At 37.3% G+C, this 26,040-nt stretch overlaps 2 protein-coding genes across 2 annotated transcripts in view; one reads left to right on the top strand and one right to left on the bottom strand.

Annotated features, from left to right (window-relative positions):
• Positions 1 to 26,040, bottom strand: part of LOC134651660 (syntaxin-binding protein 5-like) — a 376,139-nt gene that overhangs the window by 94,273 nt on the left and 255,826 nt on the right. The window contains exon 2 of the mRNA XM_063506759.1: positions 15,815 to 15,912. Coding sequence (XP_063362829.1) covers positions 15,815 to 15,912 — 98 coding nt within the window. The remainder of the gene's footprint in view (positions 1 to 15,814; positions 15,913 to 26,040) is intronic.
• LOC134651762 (basic juvenile hormone-suppressible protein 1-like) lies at positions 18,215 to 23,094 on the top strand. The gene is made up of 5 exons (XM_063506865.1): positions 18,215 to 18,352; positions 19,749 to 19,882; positions 20,506 to 21,342; positions 21,618 to 21,778; positions 21,986 to 23,094. Exons 1-5 carry the CDS (start codon positions 18,253 to 18,255, stop codon positions 23,028 to 23,030), a joined length of 2,277 nt encoding a protein of 758 aa, XP_063362935.1. The 5' UTR covers positions 18,215 to 18,252; the 3' UTR covers positions 23,031 to 23,094.

Genomic DNA, 26,040 nt, shown 5'->3' with positions numbered 1-26,040 from the left:
TTGCTCCATCCGACCGACAAGAACCCAGCTCTTAAATATTTATATGATGATTGATTATTAGGTACGTACGGTAAATTTTATTTCCTTTATAATACCCGTGACGCTACACATCATTATTGGCTAAAGTTTAGAAGAATGTTTATTTGCAATATATCTTTTTAAAGTGTCATTCTATGGAACTTGCTAACTATGTAAACAAACCGCCATATTAAAATTGTCTCTGAATGTCAATTTATTTGTTTACATAGTTAGCAAGTTCCATAGAATGACACTTTAAACTCGATGTCAGAATGACCCATTCAAATTGACAAGTTACGAAACCTTGAAAGACGAACTTTTCTATCTCAATTTCCTTATAAACTTTAAGTTTCATTTGTCAGACTCGCAAAACACTCAAGCGTATTTAGAAAGCGGATTCTATTGAACGAAAAATAAAGTTGTTTTCGGAACAACACTATAAACTAGCGGGAAAGGAATGATGTTACGACCGGGGTTGCTTATTAAAAAAGTTGCAGCGCGGCGACACGTCTTTTCTCTAATTTGCAAAAGGGCATCTTTCAGTACTAAAAGACGGAACTTATAACCTTGTAAAAGTAAGGGATGTTACTTAATTATTCAAGTTTGCATCGGGCAATTTTCCTTAGACTTGTAAATAATTTATGAATGTTAAAGAAGTTGGGATTCTTTACATCGCTGAGATGTTTACAATTTAGGGCTGTTTTAGGTTAGACGTTTATGTGAAGGCCCGCGGTTGAGGTCATATTTCAAAGGAGATAAGTGTTCATTAATATTTAAAGGTTATAGGGCTCTGGACAATAGCGGGCCGGGTTCAGATAGGCTTGGTGTGGAATATTGAATGAGAGAACTATTTTCGGGTAGTATTTTGAGTAATAGTACATATATAGCAGTTGTTCATCACTACCTACAATGTATGTAATATTTGATACAAATTATAACAATTAGTTTTATTGCTGTGTGCGCTTTTTATGGAGTCTGCACGACTCTGTGAATTTAGTAAGGGTTTCGTTTATGAGATATCAGTTTTATTCAATGTGCCATAAGGCTACCTTCCCACTGAGGCGGAGATGAGAGGAATCAACCAATAGCATTGGTTGTAATCCACATCTCTTCTCCGCTCCGCTGGATGCTATTGAACCAATGATATTACTTACTTCCTCTCGCCTGAGAGTAGATATATGTCCGAATGCATTGTAGGCAAATTAGAGTAGGATTAACTATCAACACAATGAAATCGAAATGGACGGACGGAAAACAAACCTAATATTCGTTTATTACCTTACAAAATTACGAGCAAACCTGTGGAACGACCCCGTCTAATTTGTAACGATCTTTCGAGTGATTGCAAACACCCTTAATCAAGTGAGAGCCGTACCTAGTAAGGAGGGTAATTAATTAGCTAGATGAGGAGTTATGGCTTTTGCGAAAGCCCTCAGTAAGCTCAATATATAGGAGAGATTAAAGGGTCAGATGCAGAAGGCGTTAATTTTGGATGCGGCGCGTATAGCGTCGGTTCCTCACTCTGCGACCCTGACAACCTGCAGCTTAGGCCCTGCCCCGCTGCTGGCGGCACCCTAGGTTAGGTTTTTTATAATGTGTTATATGTATATGATTATGTATTGATTTGTAAGTGATTTTATATTTTACTTTTATATTCATATTATCAATATAACCTAACTCAAGATACTAAATGAATGAAGGACATACTGATCCTATTCGTTCTGCTCGTGCTCGAAACAGATGTAATTTCATGCAAGTGCTGTACTGAAGGGCAAAGATCTATATACCTAGTTCCCGCAGGAGTTATGGATTACGATTTACGAGTTATGGAGTAAGACTTGTGAGGTATGGTGAATTAGTGAGACCTGTGGTAAGATCTATAATCCAAAATAAGCTCAAATATGTTTGTTCAGGTGTGACTTTCATTTTAAATTCGTAGTGCATAGGCATAGGTAACATATTTTTATAATTGGAGAAAAAACTCAGACACAACCAAGAAGAAAAATGTTATAAATACTTCATTTCGCATTGAACTTGTGGACTATAGTTGTAGTATGTACTGGACTATAATAGGTGCTTTACGGTAGGAACGACATCTCAAGAAAAATGATTAAGTATAAACCGATTTTCTCTCTCTAAATAGTCATCCGATCTTGCAAAACGTAGACATTACTTTTAGTCAGCTTACCAAATTGCCCAATTATAAAACGGTTGAAGGCGAAATTGGAAAAGTTGGCCAAAGTGCTGCCCTGTTCTTATTGACTCGTTCGAAAAGAAATTGACTTCATTATAAATTGATGAAAAGAACAGTTAAGCCACCAAACGAAGGAATTACAGCGGAAATAATACGTGTATAAGCTAATTTTGGCATAGTTGTAGGGAATGGTGTAATTAACAAGATACTAAAAGTACGGGTGGGTAGGGGTGAAGATAACGGGTAGGGGGAGGTTTTAAAGTCCCTTTTTATAGTTTTTCGTAGACAACTCTTAAACGGTGGCCCGTAGCAAAAAATGTTCTATTACATAAGTAATCTACATTAAATTTTCAACAAAAAAGATTCAGTGCACTTTTTCGCTAGGATCAATATTTTAAAATATATCAAAGCGGGAAAGTTACGTATAATTTGTTCTATGGTCGTTTTTTTTTAGTTTTTCGTAAATAACTCGTAAACGGTAGCCCACATTGCCATGTTTGGTGTTCGTTTGGTGTACTAAGTGGGGCAGAGTTGAGTCTCTATGGGGCCACTTTTAAATAATATTTACAGACAAATGAAATAAATGAACACGGGAAACCCCCGGGGCCTAACCAAGATGACAGCCAATGATAGAAAACGCTAATCGAAACTTAAATAATGTATGACGTGACTCTTCGTAGCATCTGTCATCCCGTACATTTTTGTTTGGCGTCTGTTGTTGGATTGTTATCTTGGCTATACACATCAGTAACTATAATATTGCCAAAAAATTAAATAGAAAATATCTGAATGCGCATGAACATCATGAAAATATTACCCATAATTTTTTGCTTGATAAAAAATAGATATATTATATTAAAAATAGTTTTATGAATCCTTATTTTTCATAAGTATGAGACAGAAAAAATCGAGGTCAATTAATTCCGTACGCTCGACCTTAATATTAAATTGGCAAAAGATTAATTCCCCCGACCTGTTGGCGCGGCCTTTAATAAATTCCTTTTATTAGAGTTGACAGCACCCCGTGTAGCCACGCTACGCATAAATCAGTCAAAGGAAACGCTAAATTAAAAGAAAACTCGCAAAAAGGATCAGAACTTGTAATCAGAGCTTTTAACTTGTTCGAGAAAAATGAAGAAATAAACCTTTGTGACTTATTATTTATAACCAAGAAGTTTTATTTACGGAAATTGTCGCGTTCCTTGATTTTGCTTCTGAAGCTAACAGATTAGGAGTAAAATTGCTAAAGAAGCGATTAAGACCAGAAAATATAGACAAAAACAGAAAATAAAATTTATTGTTTATTAAGAAACTTCGGGGAACATTCTACTAAATAACAAAATTCCAAGTAACAAATTAGGGGAAAACCCAGACACAATTTTAAAAGACAAAACAGGAAAACAACAACGTTACGTTTACAGCACTCGTGCAACATCGGTTCTTAAACAGGAAAAAAAAAACAGATTTCATAAATTAATATTAAACTCCTATTAACGAAATAAATTGCAAATGGCGGTAAAAAGAGTGTTTCCGTTTCTGAGAAATTGCTGAAAGCGCGAGAAATATAGAGATTAGCTTCTTATTAACTTTCAAAAAAGGTTTGGCAAAAATGAGAATTTCGCGAGTATTTTAAATATTCTGAGGAAGAGAATGGAGTAGACATTTCGCTGCTAGCAGGAACTTTTGTTTTATCAAAGCAAACAAAGCGTTGTTATCTACACTTTCTATGTGAAAATACTACCTACTTGTTCGCAAAGGCTCGTAAGATTTACAATGTGAAATGAATTCAGACGGAGCACTTGTAACAATAATATGTACCAACAAGGTAATGAATTAAAGGTTCTATAAGTAAGTTACCCATAGCTCTTAAAACGTTGAACTTATAAACTCTTAAAGTAAAATCGTTTTTAACCTTTCGCTAACTGCAAGATCTTGTTACCGAGAAAATTTAAAGAATACTTAAAACTTAAGAAAGAAGTGAGGTTTAAGTTTCAGAATAACTTGTAACTTTTATCCCCAGCGCAACATCTTTCACTTATCCACAACTCAACTAAGAACCTAAGCTTATTTTACTTACAAAAAGCTTTTGAGCACGCAACTTCGGTAAGTGAAAATTAAAATAGTAGTTGAGGCAAACTTAAAAGAACCTCCAGTATATTGCCGGCATAAATTTATTACATGACAAGCCAATTTGCATAATGATAATAGGTTATCATAATGAGGTGCATCTCCCATTTAACTACCCCTAAATTAATATTAATTGGCAATTAAACCTGCCTTTGAAACAAAAAGTAAAATCCAAACAAATTATTCGCAACACCAATTTAATGAAAACTTTACTGACAACTTGCGAAAGAAGGCTTAAGGCCTTGAATTTAACCCGTTCACGCCTTCCAAACGCTTTCCCCAACACCCTTTAGAAAACGTCGTATTGAAATACAATCTTACTGTCGCTTACGTCCTTTCCAAATGTAGATAGGAGTAATAAATCTTTAGTCGCGTTGCTGACTATGTATTTGCCGCTGGCGCGACGCCAGCGCCGCCTAGCGTCAACGGTGTCGGATCAGATTGCCTTTCGGGGATGTCTTTATGTCGCCAAGTCTTTGTTAGGTACGATCGTACGAGCGATAGATCCAATCGCACACTGAGCGGTGAATTTCATCATTCAGGCTCACCACCAATAAGAGAGCTTTTTGTACACTCATAGTTGTTACGGACTTCTAGGGCCCTTTAAGTGGTCCAGTCGCCGTAAAAGCGATAAGAATACACGATCTGCAAAGTCACGGCTTTGATCCAAGTTGCTGGGTCGTTTTATTAGGTCAAAGAGAAAAAAAAGAAATAAGCATTATTTATAAATAGACTTAGAGATATAATAGATATATAGATAAATAGAATAGAGTTTTATAAATCCAAGAAGGTATGGATTTTTTTATTTACTATATCTTAATTCTTAAGCTTGAGTGGAAATTTTCAAAACAACTAAGGTACAATAGGAAAAAAAAAACTTTTAAGACACTGGTTAGTGTAAATATAAAATGATAAACCGTCTTATTTAGTATATTGTGAAAATCAGGTTATAATACAGTAGTGAAAAAACAAACGAAACTCAAACCAAAAACTAGCACAAACTCCCAAGTAAAGTCCCCGAAACTCGCGCTAAAGAAACTCTCAACCCTACGACACGACACCGAAAGTTTTTAAACCACGTAAAAGTTCCCAAAATCTACGCTAGTCTCAACTCGACAGCGACATGCTCGCGACACGAGACCGACACGACGCGACAGGCTTGCGACACGAGACCGACACGACGCGACAGGTGCCGCGCTGGAGCGCTGCCAGCGAGAAAATTGCACAATTTAGATAGCGGCCATAACCCGTGATAGCTTCTGGTGTCTGAGGAATTAATGGAAGACTTGTCTGTAATTCTGCAAGTTTAAAGAAATGAATATTCCATGTCAGTTCCCGTTGTGATTCAGTGGTAGAATAAAAGCTAATTTTGCAAGTTTGTAAGTCATAGGACATTCTTGCACAAATCAACCTAGCAATAGTAGTGATGGTAAACAACCACCATCGCCCATGGACACCTACAGCACCAGATGGGTTGCAAGTGTGTTGCCGGCTGGTGTCGGTCCGGAAATATCACGGGCGGCAGTTCATTCCTGTATAAAGTCTTCCATTACTTCGCGTCAGTGACGAGCTGACGGGGTGTCAAACAAACCGCGGCTGGTTTGGCTTTTTTAATTGACGAAGAGGTACCTACACTATTATCAATAAACAGGCAAGTGAGACACAAGTTCTATGAGCTATCCCCACTGCTAAGGATAATCATCACAAAGCTAAGATATTTTCTTTATCTAAAATCTAAATAATACCGACCAAAATTCACCCTAAATTATCCCTTATCTCTTCCATATTCCATTCACATGAATGACCTAACTTTTAGCGTGGTTTTATTCATAAAGCAATAGCGACCTTCCTCGGAGCACAAAAGGTTGCCCTAAACGTCCCACAGGATGCCGTCCTAAACGGGTAATGGAGGTGTCGCTTTTCCTTAACCTTCGCAACGTAAATTAAACTTTGTGTCAAGCTAACAGGACTGATTTTGGTTTGTGTTGAGGAGTATTTTTGTAAATTGAAGACGTAGTTGGTCAGTGAAACAAAATGTAAAGAAAATTGCAGTTAAGATTTTTTAGTTGTCGCAATTTAAAAGAGTCGACGTATTTCTATGACGAGTTTGTAGGATACTGTCCTAAACGGGTAATGGAGGATTTGGTTGCCCCCTCAGAAAAAGTCTCGGGTTTGCACTAACGATGGGAATACATACTACACAGGCATCGAGTGGCTTTGATCACGACACGTAAACAGTGTAAACACTTTGTTCTCAAATTAGAGTGTTACTCGAGAATACACGGGCCTTCCGACAAGAGATAAGGCTTACTTTAGGCTTATTAAGGCTTCGTATCCATTGCTCTGTTATTTAGTTAGATAATTGCATATACCTATCGATTACTACTAAACTTACTAACTACACTTAATTAGTGTTAAGTTTATAGTTAGGATATATTTATTGTGTACGCCAATAGGCAAAGTACAGTTCTTTTGTATATTAAAACCCTTTTGTTATGAAACTTATGAATCATCTGTGTTATACAAATAAACGTTTGTACCCAAAGGGTAAAAACGGGACCCTATTACTAAGACTCCGCTGTCCGTCCGTCCGTCCGTCTGTCACCAGGCTGTATCTTACGAACCGTGATAGCTAGACAGTTGAAATTTTCACAGATGATGTATTTCTGTTGCCGCTATAACAACAAATACTAAAAACAGAATAAAATAAAGATTTAAGTGGGGTTCCCATACAACAAACGTGATTTTTGACCGAAGTTAAGGAACGTCGGGCGGGGTCAGTACTTGGATGGGTGACCGTTTTTTGCTTATTTTGCTCTATTTTTTGTTGATGATGCGGAACCCTCCGTGCGCGAGTCCGACTCGCACTTGGCCGGTTTTTTCTATTTTAATATATTTTGATTACGTGCAGTTAACACATTTCCATGAACAAAGTACCTCAAGTTATTATGGATTTATGACATGAAATCAACGATGAAACAAGACAGTCAACAAATCATTACTTTGTTTATTGGAGACTGTAAAAAACATCACAAAGTTCAGAATGATGCAATTGCACTTGAAATGTTATCATTATATAAACAACTTTCAGATAGAAAGTTGCAAGTAACAAGTTTGTTTTTATAAATTTCAGTAGCGAAATGCAAAATTATATCACTAAACTGATTTGGTCTAAATGTGTTGTATGTGGGTGGTGTGTTCATAATGTTTGCGAACTTTTACTAGCAAGATGAACTAAATACACCAGGGGTCTTACCAAGATGTAGAATCGCCAAAGGACGGATCTACTTATATAACTTATATACACCCCAGGCCCCAGGTATTTGCGAGCACACCAGCGACAGAAACGCGCATATTAAATACATATACATAATAAAATACGTGAGTGAGAGACCAGTTTTAATATATTTAATATATCTTTGTCTCATAGAAGTTTTGTTATTAAGACAGGAACGGGATTGCCAGCAGTCGCCGTGGCTATTCGGTCATGGAGTTTTTATTATTATCAATGTGTCATTATAAATTTGCAAAAAAGGATTTACTCGAATGAAAAATAAGCTGTTGAGGTGTCTGATTAATCTATTTTCAAAGACAAAGTCAATAGAAGAACTTACTCTCGAAGACTATACTTTCACCAAGACACTGGCGGGGTTGGAGCGCTCAGCAAATACTGCGTGCTTCGGAAAGGCTTTTAGAGCTCAACTCTTGAACGCCGGCTAAACGTCCGGACTTCAGCCGGATAATCTAGGGCTGTACGGCAGATATCGCCGAACATGCCCGGTTATGCGATATAGGAAATAGGAATATAGAGATAAACCATTTATAAACTGCGCGCACCTAATACGCTCACATCTAAAGTAATCTTATAGATACGCATACAAACACTACAAAATACTTTTCCACACTTTTGTTGGTCTAGCTAGGCAAAACAATAGGTAGGTCTAAAGCCAAGCAATCTGATTATATAAATTTCAAAATTCCTGACTTTTTTGACACAAATTCTTTACATCGACTACGCTCTATCATAACGATTTTAACCGTCCAGCGTCAAGGCAGAAAGTACAATAGGCGTTAAAGTAACAGTACCTACCCAAAATGTTTATTATTTTATTCATTCACCTTAGGCGGGTCAGCACAGTTCATAATGTATGAGAGCTCTACATGAATTCTCACACTAGAGATTTTTTGAGATGTGATAACCTATGTTGCAAATACTATATTTAAAAAAAAATCTCCACAAAATATGTCACATGGTTTTAATAAATCCAAACTATTATTAAAATAGAAAAAATATATCAAAACATGAATCCGACACTCGAGATTTTTTAATATGCAGTTCTCAAACATATACTCATTATGTATTTATATTTTCTCCCAGCTTGACACCAAAACCAGCTCCCAATAATTTTCTTTATTAAAAATATTTTTTTATATAAAAATAACAACTATGTGTACATAACAATTACATGTTAATTAAGCTCTGTATATTTACTATATCCTACAAAAAAATCTCTCACGTAAATTAATCCATTTAATTACTATTAACCATTTTTGTTTTGAAAATGTTTTCGTTGCTTCGAGAAAATGGACAGTGGGTTTGTTTTTCACTTTCTCAAATCTCTTTCTCATGTTAGTGTAACAACAAAAAATCTCCCACGTATATGTAATATTGTATGGAATAAAACCATTATTAAATCATCCAAGCTATTTAAATTACCCTAAATGGCGGGTACTGATTCACTGTAGAGAACGTTTTATCGACTTCCATATCTCCGTCTCACTTCAATGTTCGCGGCAGACGATTGTTCCGCTTCAACAGCCGAGAGTTCGCGATCCGGTCGACCGTTAATTCTCCCATGACTATCTTACCCAGTTTCATCGGTATGCGTTGCGCGCTTACTTAACACACCTCAGGCCAAGCTCCTATAAAACGCGCAATGCATGCATTCATTGCGGTATCTCCTATACGTCACATATGTCAGCTATGAGGCTATGACATGGCTATGACAGACTGTGGCAGTTAGTTCCAAACAAGTATACAGACTTGTCTACCCACCATAAAGTTTAGCGTAAAGAGAATATATCACTCCTTAGTGAAAAACCATACGGTTTGTGCGAAGTTGAGCGTTATGTCAATGCTAATAAAGATGATGGTTTGACTTACGGAAATGAATAATATAATATCATTTTATTTTATATTTCCAATTCCCGTTTCATTTACACCCAATATTAAATCTTTTTCCGTAATAAAATGCGTATATAATTACTGTCATCATCTGTATTTATTTTATTTCTTTAACCCCCGTTATTCATAAACGCGCTACAAACCTCAATTAGCTAATAATAGTAATAATCGTTTGTCCTTATCTGTCACTTTAACTTATGTATTTGTAAGTAAGGGATAAACATAATTGAACTAAATCAGGCCCGTAAAGTTTATGAATAAAGTGGTTAATCTTTATTGCACAAAAGAAAAACCTTATAGTACAAGAGGCGGACTTAATGCCATAAGGCATTCTCTACCAGTTAACGATGGCTTGTCCTCCGGCCCATTTGATCGATTACCTCCTTTGATTATTTATTTTTAATTGACGCCAAAATCCAGACAGGAACTTCGATTTTGACATTTACCACAGTAATGCAGTCGGTAGCAATGTCGCGCTTCAAAATTGCTGCAGTCGACTGCATTGCTGTAGAAAACGTGAAAAAGGTCATTCAAAGGGTAATAGGGTTATATACACCGCGGGATTTAATAACCCGAAAGATTTAAACCAACGATTTTAGAGCCTAATTAGAGTATATAAAGTTATATAACACATAGTCCAAAAACCCTTAATTTAAGAGATATTAATTATTTAAAACAAATCACAAGTAAAAAAATCTCAATTCTAACACACCCTTATGCGTGACGTAGCCACCAACTAATTTTACACGCAGACGCACTAACTAGGTACATGGTTATTAGCCAGTTTCACTTAATTAAGTTTGATATCCTACAAAAAGGTTTCACTACCAAAATTTTGTTCTGTTCTCAATCACGAGAGTACAAACTATTTACCTTTACGATAACTGGCTGATAGTTTGACGAAAATGACGAAATTGATGTCAATAAAATGACATATTTCATATGTCACACAAGATATGCGCAAGATAACATCTTTAAATTTGATTGACTGTAATAAATAAAATTCATTTAGCGGATATTCACTTTGTGTACGGATTTGGAAACCCGAAGAACTATGTGCTTCCGGCACGACGGACCCACTTCAGCCTAGAAGTTCGTAAATTGGCTAGACGAACAATACCCTGAGAGGTGGATTGGCCGTGGAAGCAACGTCCTAACCTGGCCCGCCCGGTCACCCGACTTAACGCCATTGGTTTTTTTCTATGGGGAACTCTGAAAGATAAGGAAGGAATACTCAACACCAGTGAACTCTGGAGAAGAATTATTAATAAAAATTCGAACGGCTTCCGAAGAAATAAAGAACACTTTTGTAAACCTAAATAATGAAATCCGTTTAAAATTAAATCTTTGTGCTGAAAACGGTGGTACACACTTCGAAAACCTAATTCATTAAATTAATAAAAAAGCGTAATTGTTTAACATAGTTGTTTATTTTACTTTACTCAGTATAAATCAACACATCGAGAATTTAAAATACGTACTGATAAGCATGATCGATATTTTAACAAAAGGTCATTCAAGTAATCATCCCTTTCCAGCTGTAGTATGAGTTAAAACAATAAGAGGCATGATTTCTTTCGGATATAATCATGGTTAATGGCTTTGGTTACCTCACTCAAAGGAAAAGATTTTATCGCAAAGTTTCAACAATAATAACTGCACTATACCTACTGTTGTAGTAATTTATAAAGTTTTGATACAATTTGTGGTATTTTGAGGTGCCAATCAATTGAAATAATTTCAACGTAAACATGATCCTAGACATAACTTGACACTTCTTGTCATGGAACACATGTCACTGCATTCGCCGTGCATCGTATGATATCGGAGTGATTCATGAAATGTCATGCTCGCTCTCTGTTTCTCTACTTGAGATTAATTAAACTCGCTCACTCTCTGAATAAAGGTTTGTTCACAAAGAAGCGGTAAATTAATATGATTTAATTTGTACTGAAATAGTAGTTTAATTAAAATATATAATTGGACCCATGTTGATATAACATTATTTACTCGTACTGTCGTCAAAAATACGTGATTTAAATCTTTCGGGTTATTAAATCCCGCGGTGTATAAAATGAAATGATGCATTAATAAAACTTTAGTTAATTAACAATATTATATTAAATCATTAACAACTTTGACAGCACGATCTCTTCGCAGGTAGGTGCTCTACAAGGAGTTTATATTACAACATTATTTCCAAGAAATAATCTCTCATTGTTACGAAAATGTTGGTAGGGTGGCTTTAGGTTACTTTTCGTTCATATCGTCTTGGATATGGGTGAACATGGTGTTAATACACTCAGTATCAATCAACCTGTAAAGATATTGTAGCCTGGCCTTTTCTCGAAAAGTCTTCTAGAAAAATTTACGCTCATGTCGTCTCGGATATGAGTATATTTGGTATCAGTGCATTCAGTATAATATCCTGAACACAAATATATGAGATGACAAGCGCGAAAGTGGTGAGGGTAGTTGCTATGACGCAAAGTTTTTACCATTTTTCTTTTAAACATACCATGTGGGGTACCAAATGAAAGGGCCTTGTGAGTAGATCACAAATATATAACACACTGTAACACTTTTACTACTTAATCCAACAAATTATTTGAAAACGTTCAAAAATTTCACAATGAGTTGAATTCCAACTGCTCTAAATTGACTAAGATAACTTGATCCCAAGTTTCCTTGCAATTATACGTAATCGAGGGCCAGGCTCATACTAGTTCTCATGTCGCGATGCGCTAACGGTAACAAAAACTAAGCGTTACGAATTGCTGACATTTGCTTCTTTTAGTTTCACTCTACTCAAGCATCGGATGACAGGATCGTTGAAAAGGGACAAACATATCCTTTGACGTTACGTTACTCTTCTCGTGAATTGTCAAATTTTAAAATTCGAAATTAGCTTTGGAATTTGTCCGGGTGGCTATTCGAAGTATAACTTGGTGGACGGTACTTACTAACCAAATAAGCTTGAGATCCAGTATCATAGATAGTTGTAAGACTTCAAGGGTCTATTTATATCTGACTGTGCATCCTGTATTCTAAACGTTTTGTGAATAGATATAAAAATTGACACCTATCATTTTTCACATAAACACAGACACTTTATGCATTGAATTATTAAACCTTAACGCAATGCCATAAGTCATAAGGTATATTTTCCTAATACACCTTGATGCTAATTCGAACTTTGTTATAAAAGATGTCATTTTATATCATTCGCGCGTGCATTTCACTCGTACTAGATGAAATATGTATTGGTGCGAGCGAGACGGTTGGGCGAATGATAACAAAATGATATCTTTTTGACATCTTAAACAAAGTTTGACTTGGCCTCTGTGGAAGCCTGGAAATACAGCATACTTCATTGACTTTTTATGCTGGAAATTGATTTAATAATTGCGAGAAAAATAAGTATGTTATTCTTCAATAACTTGTACAGTTACTGTCAAAAAACTAGAAGTGTCCATTAATTGTGTAGAACATTATTTGCTGTTTGTTTCCAATATCATGCTGCTATTCTGCGAATATAGCAGTTCCTCAGGCAGATAAATTAAACATGATCGAAACAAATACTATTAACCACAATAGTAAACTTTTCTCTCAGTGTGGGATATTCTCGGTCATGAAAAACTTACAAAGTTATTGTTTTTTTCATTAAATCTATAATTAATATTATTGTCGGGAGAAATTCTGACCGTGTAGTCGTGTAAGCTTCATAGCCCATTCTTCAAAAAATCTCTAGTGTGAAATTACTGTTTAGGTAGTATAAAATATAAAATAAAAAAAATGTTATTTCTCAAAAACGGGAACAGATATCAAGTTGTTAATTCGCAGCCGGGTATTCAATATGATATATAATTCACCCGTGTAGAAACATTTGATTGTGCAATTAATGTAACTTTAACTTTATATTGACTCCACTACCTCTCAAAATTCAAAGGCGTCGGAAAATTCGAGGGTTTTGGATGCGGAAAAGACTTCGTGTATTTATAACATCGTTTATTGTAAAATAGTACGTAGGTACCTAATAAGCTCCAAATGAGCTTAGAAATGTTAAAGTAGTTTACAGTTCTTACAGTCTTTGCTTAGTTTAAAACATTCCCGGGCCCAAAACCCCGGGATATACCTATTCGTGAGTTCTGGTAACCCTACGTGAGATGAGGCCGTCACCGGTTTTCACTATTTTTAAGTGACTCAATTTCGCTGCTTTATGTTTGGATTTTCCTTTATTTTCCTCCGTAGCTAAACGGACCAGTTTTTAGAGCTCTGTAGGAGGTTAACTGTAGTTTGAAGGCTAAACGTACTAAAGGGAGATAGATTGACAGATATAATAAGAGACTCTACACGAGTCATGAAATTTTTCGTATTAGTTGCGATAAATATAATCAAGTTCCAAGTTCAAGCTTGTTGTTTCAACCTTTCAATGGAAAGCAACTTTATAATGTTATTTTAATTGGTTCAAAGCGGTTTCCAGCAGCATTCATAAGAAACTATTTATTGTTGACAAATAACCAATGCAGATTAATATATCGAATATGACGTATGTTTTCGCATCCGCGCTACATGAAAAACATCGTTAAAAATGCAGACCACAATAAATATTATTCAGTACCTAAAGTTAATCACCTCTAGTTACAATGCTCTCATATTGATAACTATTAACGTACATTGTAAATAACTTGTTGCTATGCTTTGCTATAATCTGTATTCAGATTTTATTAGGGTTCTGTACCCAAGATTGCAAAAACGAAACCCTTATAGTTTCGTTATATCCATCCGTCCGTCAATCCGTCCTTCCGTCTGTTCTCTTTTACTGAAAAACTATATAGTATTTATATTTAAATGAAATGTGGAACATAGTGAACATACTGATAAACTCGGATAAATCTGTCAGATTTTGCGATTTTGGTACTAAGAAAAGGCAATAGCTAGGGTAGATATTTCCTTAGAGAAGGGTCCTTATGCACATAGAGCATAAGGACCCTTTAGGCATGGAACGCCACATATATGCACCTGACTTAAAGTCTATTTTTGAAGTGAAAACTTCTTTAGCGGCGCCGCTGTGCACTTTTTGAGGTGGGGAAAAAATGTTAAACTCGAGACAGGGTGCTGCGTAAGACGATCACGTGACCGTAAGACGTAAGATGTTTTCACTTCTGTCGGCATTCCCGGAGTGCAACCCGTTGTTTTTTTATTCGGTAGACTACAATGACATTTCATAATATGAACATAAAATAACATTTCATACTATGAAATGTCATTTTAGTCTACCGAATAAAAAAATAGACTACGTAAGAATAGTTCAGGACTTCACCCCTTGACTTTCTCCGATTACACTCTATGAAACAACACTCAGATACCGCAAAGGTGATTAAGATATCATACAGACAAATAAAAACCAAATGGTTATCAAGATAGAGTACAATTTTGTACAACTCTTTGTTTAACTGTATCATTCAATAAACTGCTTTAAATAATCGTATTACGGTACAATTTTGCCCGTTCGTTTTGTTAAGGAGGGTCAGTAAGCGAATAGGTATGAGATTTGTTTATAGTAATTATAATGTTTCACATAGCAACGGTAAATTGGTCAGCGGTCAGCTGGTATTTGTAAATGGAAAGTTTTTCATTTTTGGTTTCGAAAACGCCTCTCGTATTACTTTTTAATAAAGTTGCCTCGAACCTAACAAATAATATATATGTTAGATATTTTATAAACCTTACTTAAATTTATGAGATGAGGGAATTTAATAGGACTAACACAAATTTAGATATAATTTGTATTTTCTGTTCCAGAAAGTTACGAACATTGACAACAGATATGCCCCCAATTAGCATAGAAAGGAATTCATACAACCAAAACTTCATTAGGACCGGTTTTTCCCGCTAAAATAAGCATTATGAAACTTAAAACGCAACTCAAAATTAGGTTCCAGTATATTCAAATTTCAAAAATTTTTAGATTCCTTTTAGTATTTGACTTAGAATATTTATCGTCCAAATTAGTCTGTGCGGAAAGAGAAGAGTAGTGGTTAATGTATGGGGCCCAAACCATTCCACGACTCTTCTCTTTCCGAACAGACTAGACATTAGTATCTATAAAACTATAAAATACCTTAATCCCGTCATTAAAATACAAATAAAACATCGCTAGAGGCACAATTGGGCAGCAAAACCGAGCAAACTAAACTCTGAACTGTTTCCTAAACGCTGCCATACGTAATTCTTGTCTTACCTCTCACTTTAGTCTATATCGTTACTGTCGTGTTAGAAAAGGATACATTCTGAGGTTGCCACCCTTGTCTCCAATGGCGAGCAGCTTCTGTATGGGGTCCCATGCTAGCGCGGTTGGCGAGAACGGGAACCCGTGTCGGAATGTCTGAAACAAAGGAAAGCCACCGTTAACTTTAGATTGAGGCATTTTGTACTAACAGGTTGCTGTTCTTCTTATTGAAGTGAAAACTTCTTTAGCGGCGCTGTGCAGTTTTTGTGATGGGGAAAAAATGTTAAACTCGTAACAGCTGTCACGTGACCGTAAGGCGTAAGACGTAACCCTCTCTTTCTACCGCGCGGCGAAAATGTATGCCTGAGCCTGCTGTTTCGTTTTTATTCACCAAAGAACTTTAGTCATAACGTATCATAATCAGGTCAATTATTTAAAACTGGACTTTTATATTAAGCAATAAAGCTCAATGTCTAATCTTGTACGGGCTGAAATACGAGGATCTCACAGTTACATTCTAACTTTATATCACTCAAATATAATTCAATAAAGCTACATCTTGATGAAATCGCTAATAAAAGTGAACTCTAGTACTGGTGAATAAAACTCAAAATATCATGACCAAATATATTTAGATGCGAGGTCTGCAAGGTAACTTTACAATTTCTATTCGAATTTTAAACTATTAACGCTACATAAGCTCACTGACCAGCAATGTCGGAACTAAAGTTTTTCAATAGAAAGGAGGATGGGTCTAATACATAGTGACATAGTGCTGCAGACATTTTGGACTAGTCATTGAGTTTTCACTTCTGTCGGCACTCCCGGAGTGCAACCCGTTGTTTTTTTTTCGTATGGCTTTTTGTGTTACTCTACTTCAGAGATTTACAGTTTTTGTTACAGTTGCTGTTCTAAGAGTTGTGTATAATTATACACCAGTGATTAATCACTTTCCTCAACATAGTAAACGCAGATGCAGACTTGCAGAGCCGTATTTGCTCAAGGCGAAGTATAGTTCTTTGAGCGTTTCATTTATTTATTTTTTGGCATTTTTATATGTTGCGACCTTTTTTGCCACTTTTGTGTTATTTCTACTCAGAATCATGAGCTCGTTCGATCCTAATGGGATAAAAAATGTCCCAGAGTTTTTTTCCTATTGTGTTACCATTTCCCCATATACGCTCAGTTAGGGTGCACTCAAAAACATGTCACCATATTGGCTTAACAACTCACACCCAATTATTTAATTCAATATTTTTGAATAGTGGTACATTTAAGAAATAAAACTATTAAAACGGATTATATCGCGTACATTGAATTTATCCTACATCCCGACGTTTCGAACCCTTTACAGCTCTCGTGGTCAACAGGTTCATGAGTAACTATCGCGGTAACCGAAGAAAATATTTATGGTACATTTAAATTAAACCCGCTTTGTAAATACGTATAAGCTGAAATAGATGCCGAAACAAAGTGACCAGCCCTGATTCCTGGGCACTGGAAGCCTCTTGGTCACTTTTTTCATTCGTAATCTGTTTCAGTAAACTCATTAGAATGGGTTACCCTAGTTAAACATTTATAAAAAAATAAATAATATTTTACACCGGTTAATCAGAACTCTATTGGCTTAGATTTTAAAAGTGTGTTCACACCCTTGTATCAAAATATTTCACATAAATACCTAATACATAATTACATTCATGGCTTCAGTAAAATGAAAAAAAAAATGGAAGCACACATTTAACAAACGAAAATATATAACAATGGGGAAAGGAACCTTTGTTCGGGTCTCGTGATTAAAAAGTTTCTTGTTGCTCAGAAACTCAAGTTTTCCTTTGCTTTGTCAAGAGCCGTGCGGACGCCCATATAATTAAATAATTATATATATGTACCTACATACATACCTATAGATTAAATATTTGTCAATGCCTTTTTAAAAATAAAAAAACTTAAATCGAAATAGTAGGATGTACCTATTTAATAAATGTGTTGTCTTTATGTGTATTTTTTTATGAATTTTAATTTGTTGTATAGTTCTGCAGTGCCTTAGTGGTAATACAATAATGATGTGTAATTAATTTTAATAATAAACTAAATATATATAGGTTTTTAAAAATATGTTTATCTATTTTTTATATTGTTTTGTAAGTGTTTTTATATTTTAATCGTAGGTATATGCATATTGTAAAAATCCTAACCTAAGAAGAAAAATGAATAAAGGACCTTAGGCCAATCCTATGCTAAGTTTGCCCACCAAGTGCTACGTCAAGTAGGACTCTAAAAGCAAAGCACTTTCGGACTATCAAACTCAACTGAACCAGTTAGCAATCAGTTCCAATGCATTGATAAAGCGCTGTCTCGCAAAATAACCTTTATCAACAGCCAGATAACGTCTCTCACTCATTTATTTTCTCCACCTCACCTGATGATAAAACGAGTGTACGAGTATAAAAAGGGGTAGCTGCAAGGCAGAAGCACACTCGTCGAGCAGCAAGCATGAGGGTACTGATATTCGCGGCAATCGTCGCCGCCGCGGCGGCTTCGGTCGTTCCTATGGATAAGATGGACACCATCACCATCGGCAAGGACACCCTCGGTGAGTTTTATGCTTGAATCTTTTAATTTTTTTAATAATTTGTAACGAAAAATGCAAACCGTCTGGTCACCGCTTCGGCTCTTATAAAAAAAAAACAACGGGTTGCACTCCGGGAGCGCCGACAGAAGAGAAAACTCAATGACTAGTCCAAAATGTCTGCAGCACTATGTATAATTGACCCATCCTCCTTTCTATTGAAAAACTTTAGTTCCGAAATTGCTGGCCAGTGAGCTTAAATTTGTAGCGTTAATTGTTTAAAATTCGAATTGAAATTGTAAAGTTACCTTGCAGACCTCGCATCTAAATATATTTGGTCATGATATTTTGAGTTTTATTCACCAGTACTAGAGTTCACTTTTATTAGCGATTTCATCAAGATGTAGCTTTATTGAATTATATTTGAGTGATATAAAGTTAGAATGTAACTGTGAGATCCTTGTATTTCAGCCCGTACAAGATTAGAACCTTTTTCATGTAATGTCATTGAGTTTTTCTTTATTGATTTAAATGCCATCTAAATGAGTGGCCATCTAAACCTTACGGTCCCGTGATCGCCTTACGGTCACGTGATCGCCTTACGCTGTCTCGAGTTTATCATTTTTTCCCCGCCTCAAAAAGTGCCCAGCGCCGATAAAGAAGTTTTCACTTCAAAAAGTATCCCTTTTATAAAGATTGATAACTTACCATGATTAAGTTCTACGTTTTTGACATGTTTTTAAATGTGCGTGGCGATTTACATGTTATTTGTATCTGAGCATAATTATGTCTTCTTAAAAAGCTCTTTTTATTCTTGTGTAAAAATAATAATAATGTTGTCAAAATAATATAAGTACCACATTTATTACCTCGTATCGCCTTGAAATATTAATATAATAAAGTTACAAGTGAAACAGTTGAAATGAATTCTTAAATTCTTAAATGTTTGTTTTGAGGTGAACGAGTAATAATTAAATATGCATGTAGTCCAGAAATGTGAAACTTTTCTCTTATAATACTCGTAAATACACAGGTTTTTGTTGGAGAGTACCAATGCTTTGTATAGCAAAAACTTTGATATATACTTATGTCAGGTAATTTTTTTATGAAGTGCGGCTGCGTGCCCGTCTGCAAAAATCTTCATTACTAGGTAATAAAACATCAACGCATAATTCTAATAAAGGAACTTCGGTTTCATTGAGATGTAACCGGAATATACTGTAAGATACGACACGGACGTTTAAGCAGGATTAGGGCTCGTTTAGACGGTGCGAGAACTCGCATGCGAGTTTCATTACATTGCGTCATTTGATCGGTCGGCAGAATTGTTGTCACCTCAATGGTCCGCAATATAAGTAAAATCGCATGAGTTCGCGCGCCGTCTAAATCAGCCCTAACTCTATCCTCCACCATTTTACAGTGAACGTGGACGTCAAAGTCCGGGAGATGTGCATCCTGAAGCTGGTGCGCCACATCCTGCAGCCCTCCATGTACGAGGACATCCGCACCGTCGCCCGCGAGTGGTCAATCGAGGACAACATGGACCAATACCTGGTGAGGACTCAACCTAATGTTACTTGGGGATTGGGGACCTTTGCTTCGGTTTGGCAGCCGTTTAATTTTATTAAGTCGCTATTTGTAAACGCTTGATGGTCTCATCGGAAGATCAGCGCTGGAAGTCGCCAGCAACATGCTAAGATGGGGCCATTTCGTGACACTTTATTTTCACTATGTTTTTTTTTGTATAATTATGTGTATCGTCTGTGTGTTTACGAATAAAAAACTATTATATTTTATTCAAAAGTAATAGATAGAAACTATTTTAATGAAAAGAGGCGTGTTCATTTATAAGAATAAGGAGGTAAAGGATTACTCCATATCCTATATTTTGTTTTCATGTTAACGCGTTTTGGTTTTGTCTCATATATCCGCCTTTATTGAAACCTGTAAATTAAACTTATAACACGACATACGGCAAAGAATCTTCATAAATTCATCAGAATTAGCTTTTTCATAGAGCTTGATAAAATACCGCAGTATTTGTATATCGACGCGTACGTGCAAATTGTTTACAGGTAACTGAAAGAAACATATCGTATAATTTTAATTCCCTGCAGCGCATACTTGTCCTAATAGCTAGTTGGTCGTTTCTAAAATGACTTGTTTTTCCGTTGCAGAAAACCGACGTTGTCAAGAAGTTCGTGGAGATGTTCAAGCTGGGTATGCTGCCCCGCGGCGAGGTGTTCGTTCACACCAACGAGAAGCACATCAAGCAGGCCGTCAGGGTCTTCCGCATCCTTTACTTCGCCAAGGACTTTGACGTGTTCATCAAGACTTGTTGTTGGCTCCGCGAGCGCATCAACGGAGGCATGTTCACCTACGCCCTCACCGCTGCCGTCTTCCACCGCGTCGACTGCCGCGGCATCGTCCTCCCCGCCCCCTACGAAATCTACCCCTACTTCTTCGTTGATTCCGACGTCATCCAAAAGGCCCTCGTTCTGAAGATGAGCAAACTCAACATCGACAATGTCCTAATGAACTACTGGGGCATCAAAATCGTCAAGGACAAGAACATCTGTCTCATCGACGCCCGTAAAGGTCTGCGCACCGTCATGGGCAAGGAGGACAAGATCACCTACTTCACTGAGGATGTTGATCTAAACACCTACTTCTACTACCTGCACATGAACTACCCCTACTGGATGGACAATGAAGTGTACGGTCTGCAAAAGGAGCGCCGCGGTGAGGTCATGATGTACGCCGGGCAGCAACTGCTCGCTAGATACAGACTTGAGCGCTTGAGCCAGGGCATGTGCGACATCAAGATGATCAAATGGGACGAGAAGATCAAGGGAGGCTACTGGCCCAAACTCCGCATGCACAACGGCTATGACATGCCCGCCCGCTCCGGCAACGTCATGCTGCTTAACGATGACAATCTGAAGGTGAAACTGGTATGCGATGATGTTGAGAAGATTATCCGCCAAGCTATCCTCACCGGTAAAATGGAACGCGTAAGTTTATTTTACATTATTGTAACTAATTATTTAAAAATTCTAAATAATGATTTCTATTCTCATTACTATTTTTAACTATGCTAGGTGCTTTCTAGTGCTTACATTTTGTATGCGTTAAGATATTATAGGCACTCACGACTTAGCGGAATTTGAACAGAGCTACTAAAAGAAAACTGTTAGGATTTCTGATTGGTTTCAATTTATTTCTTTATTATAAAACATAGCAAAGACAAGATAGTAACAATAATTTAATCAATGTATATGTCCCTCAGCGTGACGGTACCGTCATCACCCTGAAGAAGGCCGAGGACTACGAGTACCTGGCGCGTCTGCTGGTCGGCGGCATGGGCATGCTCAACGACGACGCTAAGGTCATCCACGTCACCAACCTGCTCAAGAAGATGCTCACCTACAACCTGTACAACGTTGACAAGTACGTACTTTTTGAGATTTATTACAAGGCTATATTCTAAACATCATCAATATACATATCAGCCTTTTATCGCGCGCTGCTGAGCATAGGCCTCTCTTCGAGTACGCTGTACGCTTACACTTGTCTCGGTCCTGAGATAATCATAAATAAGTGAAAAAAATCGGGAAATCGAGGTACATTATTCACACTTCATTTGTCTTTTTGCAGGGAAACCTACGTCCCTACCGCCATTGACATGTACATGACGTGCCTTCGCGACCCGCTGTACTGGCGCCTGCTGAAGCGCGTCGAGGAGATGGGATATCTCTTCAAGGCCATCCTGCCTAAGTACACCCGCGAGGAGCTCACCTTCCCCGGAGTCAAGGTCGAGAGCATCAGCACCGACAAACTCGTCACCTTCATGGACGAATACGACATCGACATCAACAACGCCATGTACCTCGACGACAGCGAGATGAAGAAGAAGAGCATGGACATGGTCTTGATCGCCCGCCAGCGCCGCCTCAACAACCACCCCTTCAAGGTCACCGTCGACGTCGTCTCCGACAAGGCCACCGACTGCATCGTCCGCATCTTCATCGGTCCCAAATACGACTGCATGGGCCGTCTCCTCGACGTCAACACGAAACGCTACGACATGATCGAGATGGACAGCTTCCTGTACAAACTGGACACCGGCAAGAACACTATCGTCCGCAAATCGATCGAGATGCACGGCGTGATCGAGGACAGGCCGATGACCCGTCTCATGATGGACAAGGATCTCGGTTTGGACACGAACGTTGGTGTGGACGTGCGCGACCGCGTGATGGTCGACAGCTGGTGGCATAAGAGTCGTTGTGGTTTCCCGTCTCGCCTGTTGCTGCCTCTCGGTCATAAGGGCGGTCTAGAGCTGCAGATGTTCGTGATCGTGTCGCCCGTGCGCACCGGCCTGACGATCCCCACCGTCGACATGACCATCATGAAGGAACGCCGCACGTGCTTCTGGACGACTTGCGTGGACACGATGCCTCTCGGCTTCCCGTTCGACCGCGAGATCGACTACACCCGCTTCTTCACCCCCAACATGTTGTTCACGGACATCCTTGTGTTCCGCAAGGACATGGACCTCGCCAACGTGAACAAGGACGTGGACATGTCCAACATGGTGATGCGCCGCGACGACCTCACCATCCTGGACAAGGACATGCTGATGCACATAAGCTACAAAGATGTTATGCTAATGAGCGTCGACAAGATGATGCGAATGTAAATTTATATTTAACCCTCTATTTAATTTTAATTAATGTGAATTTAATAAAATGCTTTGAGCAATATTTTTTTGTTTATCTGACTGGCAGTACTACTTCTTACATTTCTTAAAATTAACTTTATATTGATGAAAGTTATAAATTATAAAGTTTCAAACAACTAAATTTAAACATATAACTATATGTATTTAGAATGCTGCATACAATATCTTTTTATCAACATTGTAGCCGTATAAATAAATCTAATTGGTCAGCCCGATTCCTATGTAAAAATACCAGTTAGTTGGATGTAATCAATTGAAAATGTCTCGAAAAACTCTAAGCACTTACTTAAAGCTGAGTTTAGAACTTTAGATCAAATTATGAAATACTGATTAAATTTGTAAAAATACTTATTCACGTGTGCATTCATTTTGAGAAATTTCCAGAAGAATTTTGTACAAAATCAAACGTATTTTCTAGTATCACTTTTTATACATGCTTCTATTTAACTTGTTTGTCGTATGTTGTTCGGGTCAAATCTTGCATGCTAGGTTGGAGCGACCTTTCCCATTATTCGATTGAGCTGAAACTTATAAGTAGATGTGTAAGTTGGGTGACAATGCAATATTATGATACTATCGAGCTGATCTGATAATGGACATAGGAGGTTGCCACAGGAACCTAATTCTGTTTGGGTTTATTAAAACTATCTCGATGAATATTAGTTGTCTGTTGAAACAAAAGTACAGTCAGCTATAAAAGCTTGTAAGTATGAAACTACGTTTTTTTTTTTTTTTTTAAACTACACAAAAAAACCCGACTTGGAAAAAAGTATTCGCGCAGAGCTCAAAGATAGTCCCATTACATTAGTTTTTATAGATATAAGGTTAATGTGGCTATTTCCGTCATACTTAGGGCGTATTCCGTCAAAGACCGTATATTTATTTGATTTTCAATCCTACGAAAAACAACCATCTTTAATTGCTGAAACTAAAAGCAATCGCTGCTTTGTCGATGAAATTATCAATTTTGTTCGTTGTTCGAGAAAAACGCTAGTAGACGGAATAGGCCCTCTGACGGAATTAGCCATATTGACCTTACTCGTAAACATAGAGTTGATAACCCTACGAAAGCTCCAGCTCTAACACCAGCAGCAACGCGCCACGACTACAAAGAGGCTGACAGTGCAAGTGAATTCGGGCTTGGGGTTGACCTACTTCAACAAACTGCCGTGCTGGTAACACGGCCTACTTGTTAAGTTGTTTCTTTTCAACTGCTCGCTGACAATAGGCTACATGACTAATTTTCATTTATGGTATCAATCAATCGGGTTTGTTTTTAGGATCAAATGTCTATATGGGACCCATTGCATTAAAGTAACACAAAAGTCAGAAATTGTAGTCAAAGGCCGAGTCGCAACTCGCACTTCATTCGCGAAACGCCCTAAACTAAACGACACGGGAACGTGACGTCAAGGTCTCTGGGACGGCATCTTGTTGCTATAGAATATTTTTTTGGATGAAATGTAAGGAATCGAATGGAACCCTTACTTTTATCGTTTTTGGAGGTTAAAAAAAAACTTAGTTTTGAAACTTTCAGGTCCTGTATTTTTGTAATTTTTCAATATTTTATTTTAATATCCACAGTATTGTGATAAATTGCTCGTTTGCTATCTATTTTACTAGATTTTGTTATAAAATTCAACATGTGTCATCATCCCTATTAGGTTAGCCTAGTCGGTAGTGAACCTGCGAAGGAGGACGTCGCGGGTTCGAATCCTAGTAATACAGACTATACAGAGCATTTATGTTTATAGTTTCATTTGGCGTTTTTAGGGTTCCGTACCTCAAAAGGAAAAAACGGAACCTCTGCACTCGTGCGTCTGTCTGTCTGTCGGACCATTCCCCCCCCCCCCCTTTATCTCCGAAACTACTAGGTCTAAAATTTTACCTTCTTTACTTATAGATGACAGGAAAAACAATTGGGCACGAAATCGGGACAAACACTAAAATGAGTACAACTTTTTTTTTTCATTTCTCATGCTCTGAAAGCAGGGCCATTGTTGTTCTAAATTATAGGTTTCTGCACTGGAGCATTTTACGTTCCAAATACGATTTAAAAAAAAAATTACGCTAAGCAATTGAAATTTGGGTTTAAATGGATTTTTTATATAATTTCTATTCCGATATTTAACTCCCCATTCCATAATGATACTTTTGCCTAAATTGTTAGTTGAAAGTGGGCATCAAGAAATACTATAAAAATGTATACTTAGTCATGTTTTAAAAAACACTTTACTTTCTTCGTAATCTAAATAAAAAGTAGAGTGTTTAACTTGGGTGAAAGGCATAATTTCAGCCTCGGCCTATTGGCGGCCGAAACGAGTGCCTCTCATCCCTTGGTTAACAATCTACTATATGTTTATTTATTTATTTAGAAATTTAATTCAGGCAACAAGGCCCATACTACAAATACCTTACAGACTAACTAACATACATATGTATTTTATAAACATGTGTTTAGCATGTGCATTATAATTTTATAATATCTGACCATACTCTGAGGGGTGAATGAACTCTCTGAGGGGTAGGTCATACTGAACTTTTACTATCCGTAGCATCCGTCCTAAAATCCGCCGAAGAAGAGAAAAAAGAAAATACTCGAACGTCTGTGAAAAGCGTCACGCAACTTTCACTCCCCTCGTCACATCCGTCGATGGAGTCTTCGCTCCGCAAATGTCCACCTTCATCAAACATCTCGGTGAAGCCATCGCTGACCGTTGGGACAGATCCCTTAGTGTAGTAATGGGCTGGCTAAGATCCAAAATTATGATTTCGATAATCCGAGCCACCAGTATGTGTATCCGTGGGACACGGCACAAATTCAAACCCATCCAACATTTCTTCGGTCTCAATGACGGTGCAGCCATACCTAACCCGTCTACCTCCACCCTGCACTAGCGCCATGTTTTTGTTGTTGCTCATTCTGTTTTTTTTTTATAATTTTACATTTTTGATAATTAAACGTGAT

This window comes from Cydia amplana, chromosome 10 (assembly GCF_948474715.1).
Source record: "Cydia amplana chromosome 10, ilCydAmpl1.1, whole genome shotgun sequence".
In the NCBI taxonomy this organism is placed as follows: Eukaryota; Metazoa; Arthropoda; class Insecta; order Lepidoptera; family Tortricidae; genus Cydia; species Cydia amplana.
Note: the sequence above shows the minus strand (reverse complement) of the source record. Positions and strands in the feature narration are given on the sequence as shown.